General features: G+C 35.4%; 1 protein-coding gene across 24 annotated transcripts in view; it reads left to right on the top strand.

Annotated features, from left to right (window-relative positions):
• MADD (MAP kinase activating death domain) overlaps window positions 1–27,489 on the top strand; it is an 85,548-nt gene that overhangs the window by 26,387 nt on the left and 31,672 nt on the right. For 6 of the 24 annotated variants that reach the window (XM_081953220.1, XM_081953214.1, XM_081953218.1 and 3 more), the window contains exons 15-23: window positions 2,290–2,570; window positions 3,372–3,515; window positions 6,609–6,706; window positions 7,909–7,947; window positions 10,482–10,584; window positions 13,845–14,031; window positions 16,448–16,598; window positions 19,536–19,742; window positions 22,155–22,208. In XM_081953220.1, the coding sequence (XP_081809346.1) occupies window positions 2,290–2,570; window positions 3,372–3,515; window positions 6,609–6,706; window positions 7,909–7,947; window positions 10,482–10,584; window positions 13,845–14,031; window positions 16,448–16,598; window positions 19,536–19,742; window positions 22,155–22,208 (1,264 nt within the window). Of the gene's footprint in view, window positions 1–2,289; window positions 2,571–3,371; window positions 3,516–6,608; window positions 6,707–7,908; window positions 7,948–9,981; window positions 10,042–10,481; window positions 10,585–13,844; window positions 14,032–16,447; window positions 16,599–19,535; window positions 19,743–22,154; window positions 22,209–27,489 lie in introns of all 24 variants that reach the window. The other 18 variants (XM_081953202.1, XM_081953201.1, XM_081953219.1 and 15 more) reach the window with 7 other exon arrangements.

Here is a 27,489-nt window from a genome sequence, read left to right as displayed (position 1 = left end):
GATTGTTAAGTGAATCTGGCTTCCCCATTGACTTTGCTTGTCACAAGATCGCAAAAGGTGATCACATGACCCCAGGACCCTGCAACCGTTATAAGTATGAACCAGTTACTGTGCATCCGAATGTAAATCACATGACCATGGGGAAGCTGCAGGAGTCATAAGTATGAAAAATTGTCATAATGATCACTTTTTTTCAGGGCCATTGTAACTTTGAACGATCACTAAGTGAACTGTTATAAATCGAAGACTAACTGTATTTATCACAGCTCTTAGAAAACTGTTCTTTGTTTATAGTTTCAAGAAATTAATGCCTTTCATCAATCTGCAATTAGAGTTAAGGGACAAAGGCATAGATAATCAGTAGCTGGATTTTTAGAGTAAAAGCCCTTATTAACTGCCATGTTTTTAGATATGCAAACAAATACTTTTTAAATGAAAAGGGGTTTGCAAGCCATAGGTACTGCATAAAAATGAAGAAAAAGCAGAGAATTATCTGGATTTATTTTTTAAATCCTACCAACAAGAGATTGCATAACATTATGAGTTGAGTGAACCGGTTTGGTGGAGTGGTTTTGGTATCAGGCTAGAAACTGGGAGACTGTAAGCTCTGGTCTTGTCTTAGGCATGAAGCCAGTTAGATGATCTTAGGCCAATCATTCTCTCTCAGTCCTAGGAAAAAAGGCAAACCACTTCTGAAAAATTTGCCAAGAAAACTACAGGGACTAGGCCAGGTGAAAGCACAGTCATTTAGATCAGATTGCCAGTGTAAAAATTTGATTAACAAAAGAAATAAACATTAACTCAAAGGTGTAGGTTTTCAGAAATCCGTCAAGCAGTGTGTCAAAAATGTCTGTCTCCCTTCGCAGAGTTTATTTGGCTTTTTTACAGTTTTTACAAGCAAAGCAAAGCAGGGGTAGCAACAGCATTGTTTTTGGTTTACTCCCCCATTTTTCTCTAGTGAATCCAGAATGCTATTCAGGCCAAGGTTAACTCCTTGATATGGCCTGTCTCTGCTGAGTGAGTTAGTGGGCTAAAAGATAACAGGCTACTCGAGACCATAGCTGTAATGCGTATGTCTGTGCGTAACCTTTCCTTTATTCCCAGATCTGGTTCTGCTAATTAGGTGAGCTTGTAGGTATCCAAGATAACCAGCTACTGAGATCATGGTAGCTTCCTACGCATGTCTTTACGTAAGGTTACCTCTCAGCCCTTCACAAAGGCACAATATTAAAAAAATGAAATTTACAGGAATTTATTGTTAAGGCATATAGGAAAGCTTCTATGGTAACTTATGTTCGGTAGAATGTACTTTTCTTTGCTTGAGGGTTGAACTACATGGTCTTAAAATGCAATAGATAAATAATAAAAAATCAAGCTACATGTTTAACTGAAAGTGACAAGTTATTTTCAGCATTTTAAAGATTTAGGTGGTTTACTTAAATCACTTTACTTAAAATTCAAGATAGTACTGAGCTAGGATTGTGATTAAAACAAGTAGAAATATTTGAGACAGTGTTGGAAATACTAGAAATTGAATGAACATTGTAATATAGTACCAGCAAAGTTTATTTTTATATACTCTAGTTTGAAAACTCAATAATCAGAAAATGAACTGAATATGTGCTGTGGCACAGCTATCCAGAATAGCTCAAACATTTGGTCCCCCCCCCCCCCCCTTCAGCTTTTATCTGTAGCTTCGACCTGCAACTTTCATCCTCCATTATTAAAGAATCAAACTTAATATAACCCAGTTATTTTGTAGGATTTTTTTTACTGTAAGCAGGAAATATTAGATGTAGTTCTAATAGCAGCTGGGTTAAGCAAGGTGTTTGGAGAGGCACAGAAGAACTTATTAATGGAAACTCTCAGAGTCATTGTAAAGTTAAAATTACATCTCGTATATTGCTGGTATTACCTGCTAATTTCTTTTGTAATATTTCAAATATTGCCCTAAACCTTTTTAGTCATGATTTCTATAATGTATATGGTTAAACTTTTTTCTCTGAATATATCCACAGAAAATAATATTTAAATGAAGCAACTACTTATATTACTGCTAGGTATAGGAACCAAGTTGCAGTATCCTAACAATATTAATGTAATAAAACTTACTTTGGCAGAGATAGTGATAAAAATCAATAGAATGTTTTATGTTAAATTTTAGTTTATCAGTAGTAAAATTGTAAATACTTTTATTATTTTAAACTGTGATAAAATAGTTTATCATCAACTACTGGTATTATAGAAATCTTTATCTGTAAACAAATTTATGTCTTGTTCTCTCTACAGGAATCAGCTGATTCAACAGAGATAGAAGAGAAGATGGTAGCTGGATTTTCAAATCACCTTTCCAGCTTGCCTTTACAGCCAAATTTTCCCAAGGTGACTGTGGATCATCGTGAAAGCGAGAGTCCTTCATTCAGCTTGAGCGCCACAGAAGGAATGGTGAAGAAACGAGAGTATGATAATCCATATTTTGAACCACAGTATGGATTCCCAACAGAAGAAGAGGAAGATGAGCAGGAAGAAAGCTATACTCCAAAGTTTAACCAGAATCTCAATGGCAGTCGGTGAGAATTGCTATATCCAGCATTGGTTTTTAAAATTAATTTGGTCCTTTCTGTGTGGTATCATCCATTGTCTAAGAAATTTTGTGCAATTAGCTACATTCTTAATACTGGATTAAAGTGTTCTTCTTTACCTTTAATATACAGTATATTAAACTCCTATCTTTTCATAGAAAGTAATATTTATGTCCCACATTAAAGATGCTAAAAATAGTATGTAGGCTTCTTTGAGTACACGGATGGGGCAAAAGTAGCAGTAGAAAGAAAAAATATATACAATTGTCTATAGAATTTATATTAATGTCATACGGTTCTGCATATCTGCAGTATATTAAATATATAATAGAGAGGAAAATCTATGGATTACTTTAGGGGACCGTCTGGTACTTAGAATCTGTAGAACCAGATGAGCCATTTTCAAAAGATTTGCACAGTAGGGAAGGGTGGTATTATTTCTCTCTCGTTAGAGCTGCAAAAGATGGGTGAGGGATTTGGGTTTGTGGAATACTGAGAGAGCTGCAAAGGCTTTTAAACAATCTATTCTATGCAATATGGTTTGCCCGCGTGTACTATAATAGATTTGCCTTATTTCTCATAAAATTATGCATTTCTTTTCAGTTATTTGTTCATTTAACCGAATGAATAATTATTGATTTTACTACCCCTGCAAATGTTGCTTTGTGTGATGATTTTCTGACCCCACCATAGGTAAACACAAAGACGTTTGTGATAACGACATGCTTCCCAATTTCTATTATTGCCATAGATACAAAATGCTGCAATTAATGTGTTTCTTTTTTCCAGGCCTCCAAAACCTTTACGTCCCAATAGTTTAAAGCTGGGAAATGACTCTGATGCGGAATCGGATTCTCATGCCAGTTCCCCAAATTCTACAGTCTCCAATAACAGCAGTGAAGGTTTTGGGGGTATTATGTCTTTTGCCAGTAGGTATTCTTATTTTCTTGCATACTGTTTGAAATAATAGGTGGGAAGACATGGAGAAGAGATTCAAAGGAAAAAAAAACTCTACTTTGGAAGCATGTTATTAATCCTAGGTACCATGAAAGTCATGGATCTGATTATTGCTGAATATGTGGCAGTCCCCTGTTTATGGCTTTTTTAAAATCAGGAGAGATGCATAAAAGAATAGGTGACATTATTTTGTGGAAAAGAGTAATGACAGATTTTATTTAGAGGTTAGCTCAGGTAGCAGATTTTGGGAAAAAATGGTGTCTGTAGACTGGGTCAGGCAATTCAAAATGCTTTCTGAAGGGTAGGTGAGAAAATGGCAAATTCCAGTCAGGTATTCTGGAGTGGAAGAGAGAAGGAAGGCCTATCTTGTCCAGTCTTATTTTCTCACAGTGACTAGGCAGAACCTGAGTGGAAACTATGTTCTTCAACAGTTGGTATTAATAACTATGTTGCCATGACCACTGCCTCTGAAAATTCATAATTATCCCGTCTATCTATTAGCCATTACTATTATGTAGGGAACTTAGCATTTACATTTTACTTCTGAATTCACAGTTTCTAGAGTAATCAACATACATTATTGTATGATCTGTTATTGATATTTTTTTATGATACTGCAATTATTTTTCAGCTTCACTAAAAAATAATTGAATTTTAAATTCCATGTGATTTTGATACACAATATCATAGGGCCTTTTGACCCCTTAACCTTTAACTATTGGTGAAATTGGTGGGGACTGATGGAATATGTAGTCCCAGCATATCCTGTGATATAAAATGGATATTATGGTTTGTGAACTCTGAAATGTATTGGGGTCCTTAGTTGAAATGCTTTTTTTGGCTGGGATGAGGTTGGGTGCTATTTTGGATAGGAGTATGCTAATTTAACAATGCTACTTTCTACAGTGATGTGTTTGAAGCATCTATGTTATTATATCAAGGCTTAAGAATAATTCCTGCTCTGCTTTTTTGAAATTCTGCTTTAAATATTAACAATTTTCTTTTAAATTAATCTTTAAATATGCTTTGTGGTTGTTCATAACTTTATGCTTTTATTGGAAAGATGGGTACAGCTGCTGTATATTAAATAAATGAATTCAGTGGTCAATAAAAATGATGTTCACAGACATGTTTAACAGAATTTTTGACTGATATTAATTCCATATGTGGGATATTGTCATAGGTCTTTGGCCAGCTTTGAAACTGAAATTCTCCAGTTAAGAGGGCCATCAAGCTATCACAGATATTCCTTTGCTAATAAACAATTATTTTTCTTTCCTAAAAAGAGCCATTTTGGACATGATAATATGTGGGGAAGTAGATAGTACCATTGACTTGTCCCTCCTCTCCCTAGGTATTCTTAGATGTACTTGCAGTCTATCTTACTCATTTTGATTAGCTATGTTTTTCAAAGGAAGCTTGCATATTACTTTCTAAGAAGAAGCACAGTTTGATTTGAATTGTGTGACTCCAATCAGTGCTATAGTCTTTTTAGGAATAGTGGTTTAACCTGTTTTGGAAGGGATTCCAGAGAGTTCTTGGGCTTGACGTTGCTACTCAATATCTAGTCAGCAATATTAGCCAGTGGGGTTTTTGCCCTGGGTTGATGTGCTAAGAAGACTGGCAGACGAGTAAAGAACAGACACACCTCAGTTATATTAAACTTTTGGGTTACTTGTGGTTACATTCACCTTTTGTAAATTGTACAGGAAAAATTGAACTTTTTTGGGAAACATTTGAGGCTGTTGTATCATTTTAATTAGTTATGGTTTTGTTTTCTAGTATAATTTAAAGAAGCGGTTGTTGTTTCAAAAGATTTTTGAGTAACTTTTTTAAAAAAATGATTCAAGGAAGGCTTTTTAGTAGTAACATCTAGTTGTGGAGTTCTTGCTTAGGAGTATCCACCAGGATTCCTCTCAAATATACTGTTAAAATGTTTATATTACTTCTCTGTGTGTGTGTATGTATGTATGTATGTATGTATGTATGTATGTATGTATGTATGTATGTATATATATATATATATATATATATATATATATATATATATATATATATATATATATATACACACCTTTTTAAAAATAAGATGCTACTAAGTTGCAACAATTTTTTAAAAATATAGCAGTGATATAGATATTTAATTTTTTTAAAGCAAGTGAGTTTCTTTTGATCCTGATTATTTAGTTCTTAATTTTCATCTTAATTACAACTGATATACATTTTCTTAAAGAAGAATATAAAGTTCTTTTTTGTTAAATTAAAATAAAAGATGATTCCTGATTAATTACTACACATCAGATATCTGAAAAATGTGATGCAAACAAAAATAGAATTTTAAAAAATGCATGTATTTAAAATTATTTTATAAACTAATAAGGCAGAGATACATAGGAGATAAAAAAATAAGTGAGCCATTTATTCTATTTCTCCTCTTCCTATTGTTATGTCCAAAATGTGCCTCAAATTCTTCTGATCAAAAAAAAAATGAAGAGACAGAATCTGCCATTGATGGCCTAAGTAAAACATAAATAGGACAAATGCTAAATATGTGCATTTAACAAATAGGTGATGAAATTGAAATGTAAAGTCTGTTTCTAATACTATATTCTTCTTCTTTGTTCTAGTTTTGATTTTGAGATTAATGTCCCATTGGTGGCCCTCTGTTGATTATAATTTATATTTTTAAAAGATGCATATTAAATATGAAGATGATAGCCAGTTTGCTATAGTGGTTAAGGCATCAGGCTAGAAACCCAGAGACAGTGAGTTCTAGTCCTGCCTTAGCTACAAAAGTAGCCGGATGACCTTGGGCCAGTCTCTTTTTCCCAGCCTAAGAGAAAACACTTCTGAAAACCTTGCCAAGAACACTTGGTCACTTACAGTCTTCAAGAATCAGACATGACTGAATGGATCAATTATGAATCAAAAATGTGAAGATACATATTAAGTTACTTCCTAATCTGAGAAGGACAGAAATGAATTTACATATAAATAGCTGAATAAATAGCCAAACGAAATAAGGGAATGATTAGATCAGTTGATATATTTTCTTTTTATTATAGGTAGCCTATACAAGAACCACAGCACAAGCTTTAGTCTTTCCAATTTAGCACTTCCATCTAAAGCTGTGAGAGACAAAACCACTCCATTTCCTAGCCTGAAAGGTAATTGTTTTCATTGCCTGTTAATGCTTTCATAATTGATTGCCAAGTGCCAAAGAATAAAATATATTCTTTTCCCCAATGAAACAGGACAATGAAAAAATAGGAATCCTAAGTGGATGTTTTTCAGATCTCTATTCATGACCTGTATGGAGTATACATTGGAATGGCAGTGACCATTGAAATATACTTAGTGTGGCTTTGTTCATACGACGTTTTACCTTGATAACATTTTATTATATCAGTCATATGGAACACTAATATGGGAAAGATGTTTCAACAGCCTTCATATAAACTAACTTTTAATTACATATAAATGCTTGCTAGATGGGAAATTAACTTGATTGAATATATTAATAATCTTTCTCATGGAAGCAGTTGCAGTTAATTAAGTTGGATGCAGAGGTGTCCACAAAAAGTCATATTGATGCAAAAATATTGACACATAGCAATACAGGTAATCCTTGACTTATCCCAGTTGAGACCAGATTTTCTGTTATAAGTTGTCATAAGTCAAGTGAAATCCAATTTGATGACCATTTTTTATGACAGTTGTTAAGCAAGCACCATAGTCATAAATGGGATTCCATTCTTCTAAATGGGTGGATTTTCCTGGAAGCCAACAGTAAAAGTCACAAATCATGATCACATGACCGCAGGACACTGCAGTTGGTCATAAATGCGAACCAGTTGCCAAGTGCCTGAATAGTGATCTCATGAACATCGGGATGGTGCGATGATTGTAAGTGCAAGGACTGGACCTTTTTCAGCACTCCTAACTTTGAAAGGTTGCTAAACAAAAGGTTGCAAATCAAGAACTAGCTGTATTGTGTGATGAATCCTATTCTCTTGTAATTGCATCCCAATTTGTGACTAAAATTCTTAGGACACAATATTTGTATCATGGCCTTATATTTCTTGTGGATAGTCATGGCTGAACCACTCAGCAATTTGAAGAGTGAAGAATAAATACAGGTTATAGAAGTTATGGTTATTTTATATATTTACTACAGTTAATATTAGTCAAATTTACTAATGAACCTAAGCCTTTCCATTTTTTGTACTTGGACTTTTTAGTTGCTCAGCTAGAAGAAGGCTTTGTTTGCCTTTTCAGTTCTTGTATATGATTAGAAAATTATATATTTTTTCTTTGTAATAAGTTGATTTTATTTATTTCTTCCCCTTCTCCATTTTCATCGGTAAAGATTACTTTAATCTGGAAGTGGGAAGGGATATGGATAAAGGTTGGTATAATGTCTTGCTAACATTTGACCTTTTAATGATAAAGGCCAAAAGTTGGTTTTGTGTTGCTGCCTTAAAGTTTGCTTTGGATAGCATAACTTTCTTTCCTGGGTGTGTATTTTTCTGTAAAATATACATCCCCAAATGATTGGGAGTCGCCCAGAGTTTGATATAAGATGGATGGCTATATAAATGTTTAAATAAATAAAATAGTAACTGAAAAGGAATGTGAATAATCTAAAGTTCCTGCATGATATCTTAGAATATTTCCATCTGCTTACATTCTAATGGGCATATTTTTTATCGCTCACAATTCTCTGTTAGGTAAATCTCATATTAATAACACACATTGGAAGAAAACAGTGATGGGTGTTTCCATTTCTTTTCATGTTTTTGTCTCATTTTCTGCAATTTATCATTTTTTGACAACTCCTGTTCAGTGTGATCTCTTGTTCTACGCTATACCAATGATGTTTTTAACCTTTGTAATAGACAGTTTCTTTGCCTGTACTTCTGCCTTTTAAATAAATAATATACAAACAGGGGTTCCACTTTTTGGAGTGAATATTAGAATAATATGGGGCTTTTACAAGCTAGCCAGATAAATTTTGTCATGAAATGCCAATTTCACAGAAATATAAGTTAACGAGGCTAAAAGTAACTAACCCACAATATAAATTATATGACTGAGATTAACTCTATCTCTAAAATACAAATCTACTTTGTTCAAGGTCAGTCTTAAACTCTCACCTTTCTTTCTCTGGATCATCCACTCAAAATGCATACAGTATTTATTTATCAAATTTAGAAACTGCCATCTCCTTCACACAGGAATTGTGTAACTTATCTTACGGACAGACTCACCCTCACATATGCAGGACCTTCTACAGGGGATGTCAGAAAGTCAAGATGACAGTTATGACCATGCAAAAAGATGCCCCATCTTTTTTTTTAATATGCTTGCGTGTAAAAAAGGGCAGGGTTTTAGTTTTATGGTTACAATCACCATCTTGACTTTTTTGACCCACCACGCACATAGTCAGATGCTTTCTTGCCTACTCCCACTTCCCTCATTGTCTGTAGCCTTTCCTCCTCAGGACATTCCTCTTCTAGATTTCCTGCCGCAACTTCCCCCACTTCTTACAAAACAATGAGTTTCCTCTTCATTTTAGACTTGGTTGATGTTTGAACCAGAGGCATTTTAGGGAATAAAAATTGCAAGTGGCTGAAAACCAGCTTTTACTTTAAGAATTAGCAGGGTATTTCACAGAGGAAGATAAAGGGTGAAGTAATGTCTATAGACAGCAGTTTATGAGTAAATGAGTAATGCAGTTCACAGTTTATGACTAAGGCCTATTGCTCACTTTATGAGTAGATGAGTAGATGTGAGAGCTGCCTTTCTTAAGTGTCATAATAGTAATGGATGGTATAGTTGCAAAGTGTGTGTGTGTGTGTGTGTGCGCGCACGGACACACACACACACACACTTAGTCAAAAGGAAGAGAATCACGAATTGAAAAGAAAGATTGAACAGAAGAATATTTATGTGCTTCTGCTCCTTTACTGAATTCTTAACAAATATAATTTTCCCATAAAGTAAATTTGTTCACTAGATATAGTAACTCGTTAGATTCCATTTCTCAATATTTCCAGCAATTTCTTTTAGATTTGGCTTTATATTTTGCGGTAAAAATTGGGGGAATTAGGAAATCTACAGCTCCAGCAATGAAATACAGTATATTGTTGAGGGAGTTTTATGTGAAAGTGATGGTGTTCAACTATTTTATTCTAATTATTGATAATCTGAGACTTGGTTCAGTGGCAGCACCACTGCAAATGCATGAATAAGAGTTAGGGAATATAGTATTATGATCTTGCCCTTCCAAGACTACTGATACTTTTATTTAGTTGGTTTTACCTCCCACCCCTTGATTATTCCTACAACCCTTAATCAACAATGAGGGAAGCTACTAATTTAATATAGAAATGGTGGTGATTTTACTAGTATACTACTAATTGTTTATTTTGTGTCCCAGTATTTGGGCTAAATACTATAATGGAGATTATTACTGAAGCTGGGCCAGTAAACAATGAAGGTGGGTCCTTTGCATCATGAGTTGTGCATGACATACCGATTCCCAGTAAGCATTTTGTGCCTGTCTTTGGGCAACTTTACCACTGGTAACCAAGACTGTATGATCTCTACTAATCACATTCCCATATCGCATTATGCTTTTCCATATGTTGTCGAATCCGAAGATGGTTCTTGTGGCAGAAATGCATGCAGAGCAGCTGAGCTTCTCCTGCTTTTCACCTTCTGCTCTTACTACCATCTTCTCTTTTGTCTCATTCCCATTACTGTTTTCTGCCGATGTATTATGCAGTAATACAAAATATGCTGCTGCTTTTTCAAGTTTTCTTTTGTACGTCCTTTTAAACAGAATGTTAGCTAATACCTGTGTGTCTCATTAGTAGCTTTTATGGACTTAAAGCCTCTTAGTAAATGTTTTCTCATTCTGCCTCTTTACTTATGCAGGAAACAGGCGAGCACTTGTAGATCAGAAGTCTTCTGTTATAAAGCACAGCCCAACAGTGAAAAGGGAATCTCCTTCGCCACAAGGACGAACCAGTAATTCCAGGTAAAAAAAAAATGTAAAGCAAAGCTTGGCAAGTAGCTTCTTTTACATTGCCTAATTTCTGAATCTTCTGCAACTACTACCTGCCTTCTCTGTGGAAGTCTGTTGCCTGAAAGAGAGAGAAAACAACAAGGGATGGGGTCTTCTGTTTTTAACTTTCTGTCAACAGCCACTTGCTTCATTATTTTTTAAATATACATTTGCTAGACTGAGAAGTTTACCTTGTCCCCTAGAAGCCACACAAAATAGCCACACAGACAGACAAATCATACATCCCTAGCCGACATTTCAAATCTTCCAGTGGTGTACCCTTCATCCCTGTAATAAGTCCATCCTTATTAAACCTTTTCTCTTTATTTCTACCTTTCTTAGCACTGTAGACTTAAAAGAGCCAAGTCTCCTCATAATATGTCCAAATATCATAATCTTCAGGCTGGTCATTTGCATTCTGAGCAATAACTCTGGGTTGATTTATTTTGTGATCTGTTTGTTTTCTTGTCTATCCATAGTATTCTCAAGCATCTTCTGCAACTCGAAGTTCAAAATATTTTTGCTTCTTCAAAATACAGCTTATATTGGCATTGAATTTTATAGGAAGAACTATTATCTGCATGATTCTGCTCTTTGTAGGAACAGATACATCATGACATCTAAGTATCTTTTGGTGTACTATGAAGCACTAATTTGCAGGGCATTTCTCAATTGTATTTCTTTACTGAAAGAAAAGCACACACTGCCTTTTGGAGGGGTATTCTTTTGTTTTCTCCAGTGTATATCTGAAACAGTATCTCTACTTCCTCATCCTTTTCATAAACTCAGCTTGAATATCAAGCATCTTCTTTTCTGTGAAGGGCTCTAATTTGTGGTCATATGCATTTATTTTTCTAGCATGTGAAATATACAATATACAATAGTTTGCATATTCCACTAACTCTCTTTGGTATTGGTATGCAGACTGATCTCTTCCCAATCTATTGGCCACTGTATTATTCTCCAGATTAGCTAGCATAGTTTTATTAGAAGCTTTACAGTTTCTTTTTCTGTTGCTTGTCATATTCAAACAATTTATGTAGTCTTCTGACCTCATAATGACTGGAGTGCTGATCTGATTTCATCTTCTAGCATTAGAGGTTTATATAAATAGGGAATATAATATAGTGCAAACTGGTTGGCTTTGTTGTTCCACTTTAGCTTGACTTCGAATGTCAACATGAACAGTTTGTGATTGTTTCACAGTTATTGATCATATCTTTACTGTCATTGCAGCTCTTCCATTTCCTTGTATCAATACTATGGTTATTTTGCATTTTGTGTATTCTACCTGGTAATGTCCACATATAAGGTATTATTGTGGTTGTTAGAATATTGTTAGCAATGAAGAAGTCCCTACATTGGCAGAAACCTGTAAGTCATTCTCCTCCTTCATTTTTGTTTCTTAGACCATGCAATTGAATTACATTTCCCCATTTAACATTTCCAATTTTAACAATCACAAGCAGTATATCTTTCTTGCAAATTTTGCAATTTTCAGATTAAACTTGATTGTAATCCTTACCATGCTCCTGTTCTTCTGCATCAGAGGTTCAAGCACAAATTTGTATAACTAATTAAGGGGCTGTCCATGAAGACAAACTGATATTATTCTATTATTAACTACTTTGACTTGAATTTTATCTTCGCATATCCTTCTTGACTATAAAAGCAATCTGTTGTTTTTTTTTGTTTTTCTTGTCTTGAGTAGTGAAGCAGTATGATCTTTTGATTGATTCCAATCCATTTCAATTCACCTAAAATGTCAATGTATAAATCATCTTTCATTACTCAGATTAATCTCATCTTTCATTGTGTTGAGCTTTCCCATAGTTGTGCTTTTTATGTTCCATGTTACATTTTAATTCTTTCTTTGCAGTTTTAGATTTTCTTTTTCCTGCATTGCAGCATCAGCAACTAGACTCCCTCAAGGCTTTAATCTAGTCATGTTAAAAAAAACCATTAGTACTGTGAAAGATCTTCAACTGTTCTTCAGTAGAGTGTTGAGTGCTATCCAACATGAGGAGCCAGATTATATGACAATATCTAGTCAATCATTTTATATTGTCTAACCATTGACTTTCTTGGTAAAATATAGGGGTGGTTTAACATTGCCTTCTGCACAATATGAAATTATGCTTTTGTTGTTTTCACTGATGTGATCATCCATATGCAATATATTTCTACATTGCTGCTTTCCAATATAAATGCCAGCTTTCTGTAGCTGGATTGAGTTTTGTTTCTTAGGTGATCCTCCTGGGGAGGTATATCCTCTTGGCACACATTGCCTCTATTCATAGCTTACTCCTTCCAGGAACACTCTGTGATGATGTAGTATAGTAGGACACGAGAGAATGAGAATGGCAGAAATATCCCCTGTAGCTCACAGTTTTACAGTTAAAATATTAAACATACATCACAAAATACACAATTCCCCTGCAAGACTGGGAGCAGTCTTAAAAATAAAAGTAGTATGAAAAATGTCAGTCTTAGATATCTTTCTAAGTATCATAACATGTAAAATATGAATTTCTGGATATAGACTGTTTCAGAAGGATGGAACCTTAATGGTCAAACCTTCAATATTGTACAGATCAGGGAACAGATTCTACAAGAAAACTAGAACTAAGCGTCATTGACATATTAGCAGAATCGTGAAACTCTGATTGTGTTTTTCTCCTCCTCCTCCTATATCTCAGTAAGTTAGAGATGAATCAGCCTGTCTCTTCTTAATAATTAGCTAACTCCTTTCCAGGGCTTTTACCCTTTTTATAATGGCTTCTGAATATTTCCCTCAAGGCCTAATGTTACAATATTGGCTCTCATTAGTAGACATATAATGCATTTGGTATTAGGCATATGCTTCTTCCCACAAATTACCATTTCCCTCTCTGAATATGACTATGTTATGGTCTATCCCTCACCACTCAGTAAGAGTCTTTGTGCCTCTGAAGTTGCCTCCTCCTTATTTAAGGCAACATTTTCTTTTTTCAAAAAAAACAATGTTTATTTTCTTTAAAAAAATGATGCTTAAAGTTGCTACACAAAGCCAAATAATATATAATATGCTTTCAGTTCTTAAATCTTGCCATCCAAGGATATTGAGGAACGCTATTACACATAAAAAATATAAAAAGTAATTTTCTTTTAATAATAACATAGTAATAGAAAAGTTATAGAAGTTTTGGGTTGATTTTTTGTGTGTGTTGTTATTATATGCCTCCTTCTTATAGTGAAAACCAGCAGTTGTTGAAAGAGGTGGTGCACCACGTCCTAGATGGACAAGGAATTGGTTGGTTAAACATGAAGAGAGTACGTCGTCTTTTGGAAAGTGAGCAACTCCGTATGTTTGTGTTAAGTAAGCTTAATCGCACTATCCAGTCAGAGGAGGATGTTCGACAGGATGTTGTCCAGGATGTGGTTAGTTTTATTTTTATTTTTTTCCCCTCATCCATTCATGAATGAATTTTGCTGTGAGTTTCTGTACTGAAGCTTATTTAAGGTGGCTCACAAGGGAATTGCTACTACAAGTCTTAAAATGTGAAGAATAACATAATACAAAGTAATGTAGCTAATGTTGTGGATCAACAAGGAAACTGCTTGCTGGAAAAGCATTGTTAGTACCTTCTAATGAAATGTACTCGGCAAAATGATTTTTCCCTAAGAGCTGAACCTCAATACAGGTAGTCCTCAACCTACGACCACAATTGAGCCCAAAATTTATGTTCTTAGGTGAGAAATCTGTTAAATGAGTTTTGCCCTATTTTACGACTTTTCCTGCCACATTTGTTAAGTGCTTCACTGCAGTTATTAAATTAATAACATGGCTGTTAAGTGAATCCAGCTTCCCCATTGACTTTCCTTATGAGAAGGTCATAAAAGGGGATCAATATGACCCCAGGACACTGCAACCGTCATAAATGTGAGTTAGTTATCAAGCATCCAAATGTAAATTACGGGGGATGCTGCCAGCACCACAACTGTGAAAAATGGTCATATGTCACTTTTTTCAGTGTTGTCGTAACTTCGAATGGTCACTAAATGAACTGTTGGAAGTTGAGGACTGCCTGCATGGTCAGCTTAACTGAGAAGTACTATTTCCAGCTGACAGTAGAAAATGGAGGTGGACCTCTCTGAATGAGCTCATTTCCCATATAAATTCATATGGGCAGAAGAATGCCCAATGATAAAGGGTTTAAGAAGCCAATACTAGAAGTAAGGATTAAAATATATTAACCAATTATTTAGCTTGAAGCACCTTAATTTGCATTCATAAATTATTTGCTTATTAATGTAATTTCTCTATTCCCAACTTTTGTAGATTCTCAGTTGCTAACAGAATTATAAAATATTATGACATATAAAAGCATCCCTAGCACCGTAAAACCTCTTTCATAACAGATCCTTTTCATCAGCCATTAAAGTCCAAGTGGATGATAGAGTTAAAGGAAATATCCCAGTGGTTTGTTTCAGCTTTATAGTAGCAGATATTTTTCAGTAGGTTTAGGGACAGTCCCACATAAAGCATATGACAATGACTAGGATACAGATGATTGAGAAGAGCCGGAATTTTTAAGCTAAAAGTGAACATAACATAAAAGATCATAACATTAAAAACATTAAAGGGGCCTGTTGGATCCTTGAGTACTCAGACTAAGAATCAATTGCTTTAGAGAAAGCATAATTCAATCGAAAGTGAATATGCATCTCTAGGATTCTCAGATTCATCAGTCACTAATACCTTGACCTTAACTATGTCGCAGTGTATTCTCTTGTGTCTAATCCAAAACTGCCCAAGCACTGGCTTAAAGGTTGGAATCTGAAAATGGAAAGAAATAAGATGCCATTTGACAAGTAGTTCCTTGTAGATGAGAAACAAAAAGCCAAAGATATTTATTTGTGATATTTATATCCCCTGAGCTGAAGGTGACAGAAATACTTTTGACAGTTTCCCCCCCATCAACCATCTGTGAAAATAAGTTTGGCTGAATGAGGTTGGCCTAAGTCACTAAGTGAGCTTCCATCCCCGAGGGCCCACATACATATGGATGAATGAGAGAGAATATGCATAAGCACCATTTTCAGGGATCCATTCTTAAAAGAAAAGAATGGAAATACCAGAAGTGTGGTGGCTCGGTGGCTTAATGATGCTGGAGATGGTTTCTGCTCCAGTGGTTCGAGTTCTAACACGGTGATTCCCGTCATGCACCTCAGCTTCTGTCCATCTAACAATACGAAACCATGTTCTATGCAAGTAGATAAAATAGGTACCACTTCAATGGGGAGATGAGCTGGTACGCCATGCAGTCAGTCAGATTCCTGTCCTCTGATCCTTCCCGGATGCAGCACCCATTTATGAAGTGGCTCTGGGGAGGGAGGGGGGCCTTGGATGCTGCTGCAGGAAGAGCCACTTGTCTTTCTTTCTGGTGTGAAGCCAGCTCTCCCTCTTGTGGCACACCATGGGAAGCATGCAAACGTTTCCTACAACAGAGCTGGTACCTTGGCAGCCAACTGCTACTCTGCAATTGCATTGTAGTTTCCCGGCTAATCTAACAGTGCAATGTAATAATAACAATAATAATAGAGACACCATAAAACAACACCCAGTTTAAGAGCATATTGTATCGTGCAGAGATGCTGTTAAAAAATTGAGAAAATATTGAGCTAGATGGACTAATACTTATACTTTCCTCTAAATTATAGACAGCATAAATCCATTATATAAAATGAATTAAAATGCAAGGGAATTATGGTATTTTGAATAATATCTTGAAAGGGCTGTGGAATTGGCTTCTGATTAACGAAGCATTCTTACAGATGAGCTTTTTTGTTTTAGGAGATTAACCGAAAGGTTTACAAAGGAATGCTGGATTTACTAAAATGTACAGTATCAAGCCTTGAGCAGTCATATGCAAATGCTGGACTTGGAGGCATGGCAAGTGTGTTTGGCTTGCTAGAAATAGCTTATACTCATTACTATAACAAAGGTAAGACAATACTAAAAATGAGTGTATAAATACTATAAATACTTATATGGCAGAACTAAATCTAGCTTGCCACAGTCAATAATTATATGGACTTCAAATAGAGACTATAAAGAAATTGTGTCTAATTTTTTGTATCAGTTATAATATGTTATTTGCTTTGTTTTGTTGGTTTCAAGAAATATTTGTGTGAATGACTGAGAGAAACAGGCAAAAACAAACAGACATTGTCGCTCCCTCAAGAAGTAAAGTGAGGCCCCTGCAAAAAATGGTATTAGATTCCCTAAGATGGTGTTTATTCTCTATCTCAAACTTCTGGTATTCACTCAAGAGGTATGATGTTAAAGATGAAGTTTAGCTGTAGTAAATCTGAGTTAATGCTTCTCAAAAATAAGTAAATTACCCCACATTGAGTAAAAGTAGTTTTTTCTTTTGGTAATGATACCAACCTAGTTATTATCCAATTGCACAAGGACATTTAAGTAAGGACTTTCTGATAAGTGGTTCTGGATAATGAGGGAACTTAGCACTTTGGGAAGCACAAAGTTATATGGAATTGTCTGATTGACATTTGGATTCATTTTGTTCAGAATGCACATTCAACTTAATCATTTTATTAGCAAATCAGCATTAAGCTGATCATTACCACTGAAATAAGTAAAAATAGTATGTTTCAGTTGTATTGCTTATGAAGCATAGTGTGGAATGATTAAACTGTTATGAATAAGAGACAAGCAGTGAATGCAATATACTTCCTTCGTCATCAACCTGCCTTATTGCATGAATTGGTCAAGGGAAAAAGGATCACAAAGCAGGTGCAGCTTGTATGTTGTTTCTTCTCTGTAATCTGGCTACTTTCAGGGAGATGGGAGGTGACAGGAAAACCAGAAGTTTTCAGTCAATTGAATTGATTACATTGAATCAATTCCAATGTAAAATATAGGAATCAAACATCTTCAACATGTCATTGTCTGGTTAAAATAATGAATAACCATTTGACTATTTGTTTATTTATTTATGCATACCGTGTTTCCCTGAAAATAAGACAGGATCTTATTTTCTTTTGACCCCCGAAATAAGTGCTTGGCCTTATTTTCGGGGAGATCTTATTATTTTTTGGGATGCAGGAGGCGGCGTGCGTGGTCACCTCAAGGCTGCTGCTGCGTTGCAATATTTTCAGAGAGGGCTTATTTTCAGGGGAGGGCTTATTTCAGCGCATACACTCAAAAGCCCCATTGGGCTTATTATCCGGGGAGGTCTTATTTTCGGGGAAACAGGGTATATGTTAGTGGCATCCTTAAGAGCTGGTCTGAAGTTATAGAGATTAGTGATTTATTCAAGATGTGTGTTCCTAGAAGACTGTGGGTTAGAGTTGTGCATGCATTTGGAAGGGTGCTTTGTAAAACATATTGTTTGATTGAACAGTAAAAGCATTAGACAGGAGTCCCCAATCTCTGGTCTGTGGACATGTACTGGGCCACGGTATGCCAAAAACTGAGTGAGGCAAACAAGCAAAGCCCCATCCATGAGATGCAGACAAGCATGCAAAATCACGTCCCCTCCGGTCCATGGAAAAAACTCTTCCTATAGAACCAGTCCCAGGTACACAAAAGGTTGGGAGCCACTGCATTAGAGCAATCTACAAAAGTTGCTCAGTTTTCAGATGGTTTGTACAGCCTACTCCATACTTATTTGAGAAGCCTGGAATGGACAGAAATGATTGGATTGAATTAAACAAACCTATATTCACATTTCTTGTTTACCTTTTGCATTAACAAGACATCCCATATTTAAATGTAACTTACTTCTGCAAGTAGTTGACACTAACACATATACATCTCTTTTATTATATGAAATAAGACTTCCATCAGTAGTGGCCTGATTGGTGAGGAAGAATGCTATAACAGGGCACTGGTTTAAATAGAGTTTCATAACAATGAACATGTAGAATACATATGTATTCTTCTGCATACAAGCCAGCCATGATATTAAGATGTCTAATCTAATTGTAACACGACATGTACTGTAACTTCCAATATAGAATCTATTCTATGTGCTACTAAAAGTCTCTTAGTCATTACTAACTGGGTGAAATAATGCATCATAAGGCAACAATTTTGGACCTAGATATCTCAAATGGGCTAACTTTTAGAATGTGTCCAAAATCCAGGGTCCATGACACCTGAGGGAGTGAAATTTGGGAAAGTTGTGGCTGCTTCAGTAGTACTAGCTGCTGCTGTGCTGCTGCTGTGGTCTTATGATCTTCATGTTCAATAATTTGTGACAGTTTCCCAGACAGTCTTGCAATCCCTTGATCCCTCTCTTATTAGGCAGCAGCTACTTCCTGCTAGAAAGGGAAGGGAGTGAGGAAGGAACAGGAAGAAACCTCTGCATGTCTTCCCTGCCAGCCTCCTACGACTCATGCCACCTCTCCTTCCCTGACCAGCACTGACCTCTCATGTGCCTTCTCAACCAGTACAACACCTCTTGTGTACACACACACACTCCCACAACTTGCTGAACAGCATTGGCAAATAACATTCCTTGACTTGATACTGTAGATGCATTAAGTTTGGCAAGAGTTTTTCATTGTAAGGTCATCCTAAGGTTACTTGTTAGAGGGGAAATTTTTCTTAACTGGAAAAAAACACCAAGTCACAATTTGATAGCCAGCTAAATTCATCTTAAAAGGGACCATCCTTAAAATAACCAAATGTCAATATATTAGATTATGTATCTGTATTTTGTGAATTTCTCTTTAAGTGCTGATGATATCTAGAAGTGAGAATATTTTTCATGATTGTAAAGAATTAACACCATTAACACTATCAAGCCTTTCTCTCATTCCTTCTCATTCCCTCTTCTGATTGTTGTTGGCATATTTACTTGGAGAATTTTTTTTTTTGGCTGCTTATCTTTCTGTGTTCCTTTCTTTTAAAGAGCCTGAAAAAAGAAAGCGAAGCCCAACAGATGGAGCAATCACTCCGGTTGGCAAAGAGCCTATTTTAGCCAGGAGGGTGGAACCGAAATCCAAGGTGCAACTACAAGTACCTCAGCTCATGCCAAGGGCACCAGGCCTCTCAGGGAAAGGGCCAAGGGAGTTTGACACAAGGAGTTTAAAGGAGGAAAATTTTGTAGCTTCTATTGGTGTGTATTTAAATATACGTGGAATGCAGGAAAGTGATTGTGCATTGGCATTAGAATCTACTTGCATCTTTCCCATTAAAACATTATTCTCTTCATTGCTCTAGTAATGCGCTTCACTCTCACTCAGTTTGCAAAGACGAGTCATATATTTTCTTCTCCCATTTTGAACAAGAACCAACTCAACATTTTGGATGAGTTAATTTCTTTTTTTTTTTAAATTCAGAGACTATTAATATGATACTGACATCACAGACTTTAATTACATCTAGTTGAGTTACTATAAGCAAATTGGCTGTCTGTCCTTTAATGGGATGTTTCTTGGAAGTTCATATACAAAAGATTGGCTGATTTATAAATAACTGCGGATAATTTTTTTAACAATTGGATCTATCCATTTTTATTTATAAGTAAATCCCACGGAGTTCTTGTGACTTGGTGCGATGTATATATGGTATAAATAGATTACAGTTATGTGCATTTGGACTCATGTGTATTCCTATCTCATTGTCTTCCTTTTTTCAGCAAAATTACATTTAATGCTTTATCCTCTTAGGTATTCCTAAGAAACAAAGCATATAGAACTCTGTGAAATATAATTGCATTAGGTTTGGAACTTTTGCAGTATCCAGACAGAAAAACACCTAGCCAGTTTTCTGATCGATTGTCTCTTCGTTTGTTTGCTAGCTGAATTGTTTAATTTTTTGCCATTTAAGATTTTTTTAAAATCAGGTTTTGAAGGGTTGTATAGCAGAAATAGGGGACATGGTGGCTCAGTGGCTAAGACACTGAGCTTGACAATCAGAAAGGTCCGCAGTTCGGTGTTTCGAATACCTAGCACCACGTAACGGTGTAAGCTCCTGTTACTTGTCCCAGCTTCTGCCAACTTAGCAGTTCGAAAGCATATAAAAATGCAAGTAGAAAAATAGGAACCACCTTTGGTGGGAAGGTAACAACGTTCCGTGCACCTTCAGCATCTAGTCATGCCGGCCACATGACTACGGAGACGTCTTCGGACAGCGCTGGCTCTTCGGCTTTAAAACGGAGATGAGCACTGCCCCCTAGGGTCAGGAACGACTAGTACATATGTGGGAAGGGAACCTTTACTTTTAGCAGAAATAACCATCTATGTATAATGGAAACAGAGATTTTTCAATCTCAGGTCACTACAGAAAGATTATTTATTTTTTGCAAATTAATTTATGTAACTTTTTTGCTAACTATTCATCTGCTCTAATTCGAGGTTAATAACAACTGAATCCTATGCCAATATTCACATAAAACAATCAGCGACAGTAAGTAAGGAAATATGAACAGCTCTTCCATGTTTGTCTAATACTAGACAAATCAGTGAAGATGGGGGTTCATTTTCAATGTAATATGAATAAATAACTTAATAAAAGTTGCTGTTATAATAACTATTGCATTACAGTAAAAACTATTGCCATATTTAGACTGATGTTAGTTGTTCTTCTAGCAAATATACTATGGGGGAAATGGATTTGGTTTTCCAGAAGTTGCAGGTTGTTCTATCATTGTTTCATCACAGAAATCCCACTCTCTTTAACCTTCAATAACTTCTAAATCAGCTTCTTCTATTTGTTTTCCCATGTTCTCTTTTTTATTGCAGAATAGTAAGAAATAACTCAACCCACTAGCTTTTTTGGTAAGAGATAGGTTTTCAGCTTCCTTTATAGGTTTCCTAGTTTCTACTTCCTCCCATGCTTTCAAGTTAAATGTTGAACTTCGTTTTCTAGCAAGTTGATATTATGCCACTAAGCCAGAACCTAGGAATTCCTGACATTTTTTCAATGCAGAAATGCAAACCTAAAATGGTTTCTTCATTTGCTAGGTGGATTGTATTTTTACCTAATTCCGAGATGCTTGTACTCTAAACAAATATTGCTCTTTTTATATAGCTCTCTCACAGAATACCCTTTTTAACACTGCTGAGAGAGTACTGTGAATTGTTTAAATTTGGGGGGGGGTGCAGTACTTGAACAGACTAAATATGTATGAAAAAATGTGTTGGCTAGAAGTATTGTTTTGGAGACAGACGTAATCCGAATATTGCGCATAAAGAGCTTGCCAAAATCTTTTTATAATATGTAATTTCTGTGAAGTCAGATGACATCAGGTGGGTGAGTCTCAGAGTTATTTTATTTTTCTCAGCCACCAAATTGCATGTGATTCTTTTTAAAACTATTTCTTTATTAAGAGAATGGAGGGCTCTGCTCCTGATCTAGCGGAAGAAGAATTATTTCTTCACATGCCAGTTTTCATTAACCTCTGTTTTGGCAGTGCAGGGTTGGGTGGCTTACTTTTGTCTTTTTTTCTTCTTCCCCATTTCCACCTCTGATCAACATCTGATACTTCTTCTGTCTTTCTCTCCTGCTTGCATTGCATCTTGAGTAGAATTGTGGAACAAGCACCTGGAAGTGACAAAACAAAAAGCTTTGGAAAAACTGAGTAAGGAAAATGATAAAAGGACAGAAACATAATACTCCCCATAGCCTTCCCATAACTGCCAACTCTTTAAGCTTTTGATTGATCACCCATGCCACATGAGCCATAGGACGGATCAAGGAGGTCATTTCATAAAGAAATATAGTGTTGAGTTTCCTCAAAGAGCCCTTTCCTGTATGAGGAGAGAGAAAAATACTTTAGTTCTTCTGGCTGAGTTTCAAATCCTTCCTTACCACTGAATTTATTTTTTAGATGGTTCTGGCGGGTTTCTGTTATGAAGGCATACTATAGTTGCTGCAACATTTTCATTGAAATAATGTTCTGGGTGGAGAGATTGTTGTCCTATTTCTTCAGCAAAAAGAGTTTATAAGGTCCAATCCATAATCTATCATAGATTATCCATCAATTACTTGAGGTTAAAATAATGTGGGGAATTACTTGACCAACCGTGGTTAACTTTTAATGGAAGACAAGACTTATATATTGTTTTTAAAAAGTCTAGTTCTTTTTTACCGTGTTTAGGAAATAACCAACCCCAACTGCAATATTCTGATATGATTTCTAGATATGAGCTAGATATATTCATACGCATGCACAAATATAAAATACATAAATGTTCATATACACACCATTGATTTTAAGTAATTACTAATTAGGAACAAAAGTATGACATGGAGGTGTATAGAAAATGGGAGGGAAATTAAAGAGGAAATATGTTGTTAGGAAAAGATTAAATACTGTTTTCTTCTTCCATGGAGTGCCCTTTCCTGCCAACATTGTGTAAAAAGAATACTGGTGTTTTGCTGCGTGCAACTGTTTTATAAGGTAGTTTGCCCAATTAAGTTTAATTAAATTAAATTGAGTTAAGATTGGCTAAATCTTGAAAATAATTTCACTGTTTAATTAGTTGCAGAATTAGTTACTGTTTAATTAGTTACAGAAAATTTAGTCTTTTGGGGTTGAAAATTACATTCAGTTTTTGTTGTGTACCCAAAGCTACACTTAAAAAGTAGATTCAGTTAGCATCAATAGGAGGAGATATCTGATAATATGTAATAAGTTAGTGATTCAACCAAATAAATGCAAAATAAAGCATGAAAGTATTCTCATATACAGCTTTGCTGACTACACATGTGCTTTTTAGAAATGAAACTAACATTTTAAATTGACTCAAAGTGGTTTGCAGTTTATTTACTGCTGAATTTCAATGGCAAACAAATAGGCTCTGAAACTGAACCAAAACTTCAAATAAGAACACATCTAGTCCAATGACCATGGGTTGCTTGAATTATATGAGCTCAATGTAACCTATTATTTATATATATATAAACCAGTTTGTATATATTATATATAGACCAGTTTGCAGTGGTTCGTATTCTTTTGGACCTGTAGCTAAAATGTAACACTGGGACCACAGCTTGACATCTGTACAATTAACCAACAGTGTCTGCAAACAGTGTTTTAACTTGCAACCTGCTGTTTATAGCTAGATGAAACCATCTAGAGCTTTAGAGTGCATTTCTGCTGTACCTTCCCATTCAACTCCAACTCTAAGAAAGCAAACAATATCTTTGAGCATTCTCTAACTTCATAAGAACTGGTGCAAAAATAACAAGCTGACATTAAATACAGAGAAGTCAGAAGTACCGTTAATACCTAGGAAACCTAGGGAGTGGAGTTGATTACATTTCTTTTTTAAAAAAAGTGATCCTCACTGTTACTTGATTCACAGCTGGTAGCTGTGGCAAGCAGGATATACACCAGTAGTGATTGATAATCTGTGTCAGATTTGGCCTTAGTTATCCATACTTTGATTACATACCATCTTGATTATAATAATGCACTGTAAATGGAGGTTAGGAGTGATATTTGAGGTAAAATATGGTAACTAGGCTGCTAAACAGTGCAGTGGCTGGGGATTGTAAGGTTTATGCTGAAAGTTCCTTCCCTGATTGCCAACTGCTCACTGGGCACAATTTGTAATTAACCTCTGTAGTGATAAACGGCTTAAATAATTGATGTTTGACAGACTGGCTCTCTCTTTTCAAACTTGTGTGGGTAGTAAGAATTGCTAGAGAGGTGCTCTTAAACGTCATCCTTTCCAATTCTGTTGAGTCAACAGCATTTTAGCATAGCTTATAACAAAAACTGCAGGCCTTGCTTATCAACAGTCCCAGCTTTAATACACTTTAAAGCTGAACACCAAGGACATAATTTACACCAGGGGTCCGAACCCCTGGTCCGTGGACTGGCAACAGTCCACGGCATGCTAGAAACTGGTCCATGCTAACAAGTGGAGCCCCGTCTGCAGGATGTAGGCAGCATGCTAAATGATGCTCCCTCCAGTCCACAGAAAAACCCGTCTCTACAGAACCGCCCCAAAAGTTTGGGGGCCACCGACTTACACAAAGGGACATATGTAACAAGTGAATCAAACCAACTTTCTACATGTACACTTTGCTTACATACTCCCTGAAAAGAATTGACAGTATGTATGAAATATAGGAATACAATACATACACATATACCAGTACATCTTTTTTCATTACCTAGTTGAAAATTATGAGAACACAGCATAAATCCACTACATGAACTTTGGGTGCAAAACAGCCATGTTTTGTTCTAAATTAGAAAGAAAACATTCAAATATATGCATATTTTGATTTGTGCTTAGAACACACAAATGGCTATTTCAGTAACCAAACTTGAGCATAAAAATATAGGTTTCCTGGTTCCCCTTATTTTTCCAATATTATTTCTCTCTAATAATATTTTTCAATATTATTTCTAAATTTGTAGTACAATGGATGGAAAGCTAATGTATTACAAAGCCCAATGCCAGCATCACTTTTATTTACAAAAATGTCTTTTTAGTACCACTGTAGACCCTACAGTAAACACTTAAAAAACGATTCATTGATCTACCATAATACCAGGCTTTACTTCAAAGTGTGCTTTTTGGCTCAAAAAAGAAAAATACTTGATGTATGATAGGGAGCATCCAGAGGGGAAAAATACCTGATAAGGACACTGTCATCAGTTCGCCTTTTGAAAAAAAGATTATTCTAGGAAGGTGAGTATTCACTGGCTATTAGCAAGATAGGTATTCACAGATTGATCAGTGCTCATAATTTCCATGTTAGGAACTCCAGATAAATAACAAAATATCACCACTAAATACTACAAATGCAGAGCCTGTAAATTCATGTTTGAAGAGTAGCATTTAATCACTATATCTATTTGACTCTAAGGAAGCTGGATCATATATATCATATATTAAAAAGAAAAATAAGAAATATGAATTTGAGCTTTTTTCCCCTTAGTCCACTAAACAGGCCAAAAATTGGGCTTTATATAAATGGCTCTAAAAAAATTAAATTATCAATGGGCCATTGGTGTGCAGAGAAATTAACTACATAATTTAAATGTTGTATACTGCTTTCATATAATACTGTAATACAGTATTCTCTGGATGGATATTCAGGGGTAAATTACAGAGCTTAGTAAGATTTACTCTGAGCTAGATGTATCTAAGACTGCTCGCTTGATTTTTGTAATATATAAGTCTCCTTCTGTTCTCTAAAGTTAATCTTTATTGTCTTCTGTGAATAAATATTTCAAAATATGGTCATCCTAATCAAATAGAATTCAATTTACTTTAGTTAAAACTTGTTTCTCTTCCCAATTGGTGTTTACCTTTGGTTAACCAAATGCTTAAATATATTTTGGTTTTGTTGTTATATGTGTGCATAATGCACAAATGGACATCTAATTGATTAAAACACAAGTGATAGTACATATTTTAGATAATTTATAAATAAATTATCTGCTCATAGTTTTTCCTTTCCAGCAATATTTATGGACAGCAAGTACCCCATTGGTCAAATGATTTCATTATGATTAGAAATCTACATGTTCTACCATTAGTAATTTATCGGCTATTCTATAAATTACTCAGTTCATGTTTACCTTTCTTTTTATATACATTTTTTTTTGCGTGATTAAATGATTTTAAAAGTTTCCGTAAAAGCATGTCAGTTAAGAATATAATTATCTGAAAGTAGATCCTGTGGTTTTTGCTCCGCCATTTTTCTTAATTTCCTATGAAGCAACCAGAGACATCTATTTGCAACCATGCTTGGAAATATATTTTGAAGCACAGAAACCAAGATTTATAAACTTCTGTCAATTATTTTTGAGTGCTTTAAAATATGTTCAATTCAAAGCATTTTGATGAAATCTCCTCAGAATATGTACAAATACATAGCATTTTTGGATTAATTAAATATATTTGGTGTAGTTTACTATTTTTGAATAATAGATCATCCTAGAAATCTTTACTAAGTGCCCTTCTATTCAAGAACACATTGGCTATTATTTGTGTTTCACATTCTTGTTCTCCCCCTCTCTCTCTTCCTCTCTCTCCCTCTCCCTCTCTCTCCCCCTCTCCCCCTCCCTCCCTCTCTCCCCCTCCCTCCCTCCCCCCCTCTCTCCCTCTCTCTCCTGTCTACTAGTAGGTATCTGGTATAACTCCATTCGTACTTTTAATTCCCAACTCACACTATTTAGTGGTATGCAAGGTATTTCTTGATTGTACACCTAGTGTCGCCAGATGACATTTCATGTATTTGTCCTGTAATTAAAAGACAAAAAAACCCTCCAAATGCTGGTCATGTGTCTCCTTTATGGAACAGTTGGCAGATATGGCTATGGCAGAAGCATTGTGCTCAGTCTCCCCCTTCTGAAATCTTAATGGTGAACCTGTGTAGTCTGTAATATATTTTTCTCCTGCCTCCTTACTCCCATGACACAGTGTTTTCCAAACCCTTCCCAATTCTGTCTCTCATCCATTTTCTAACATTTCATTAAAAAAAATAAAAAAAGAGTTTTTTTAAAAAAAGGTGAACTGCATGCATCTTTTCGGCTTCTATATTATTTATAAAGAGAATGGGATAATCAGTGCATGTCATGTCAATTGCTGATACATACACTCTTGCTGTTTTTACTTTTGTTATTACAAACTCTGGAGAGCCATTTATTTCATCCTTTCAGTGCTCTGTAATTTTTCCTTCGAAGTTCATGTTATACCTTTCTTTGTGGCACACAAATTATTGATTATTGCTTTTTGGTTGGTTGGTTAGTTTTTCCATTTGCTAGTGAGTCAAATGGAATGAAAATCAATGTACTGGTGTAAATGGTGTAAAAATTGTCCAACAGTAAGATATTTCTTTTTGAAAAGTAACAGGCACAGAACTAGTCTTCCATACAAGAGGTAAACGTATGG

This window comes from Natrix helvetica (genome assembly GCF_964273705.1).
Source record: "Natrix helvetica genome assembly, chromosome: 1".
NCBI classification, from domain to species: Eukaryota; Metazoa; Chordata; class Lepidosauria; order Squamata; family Natricidae; genus Natrix; species Natrix helvetica.
The sequence above is the reverse complement of the archived record's forward strand: the minus strand, read 5'-3'. Positions and strand labels throughout refer to the sequence as shown.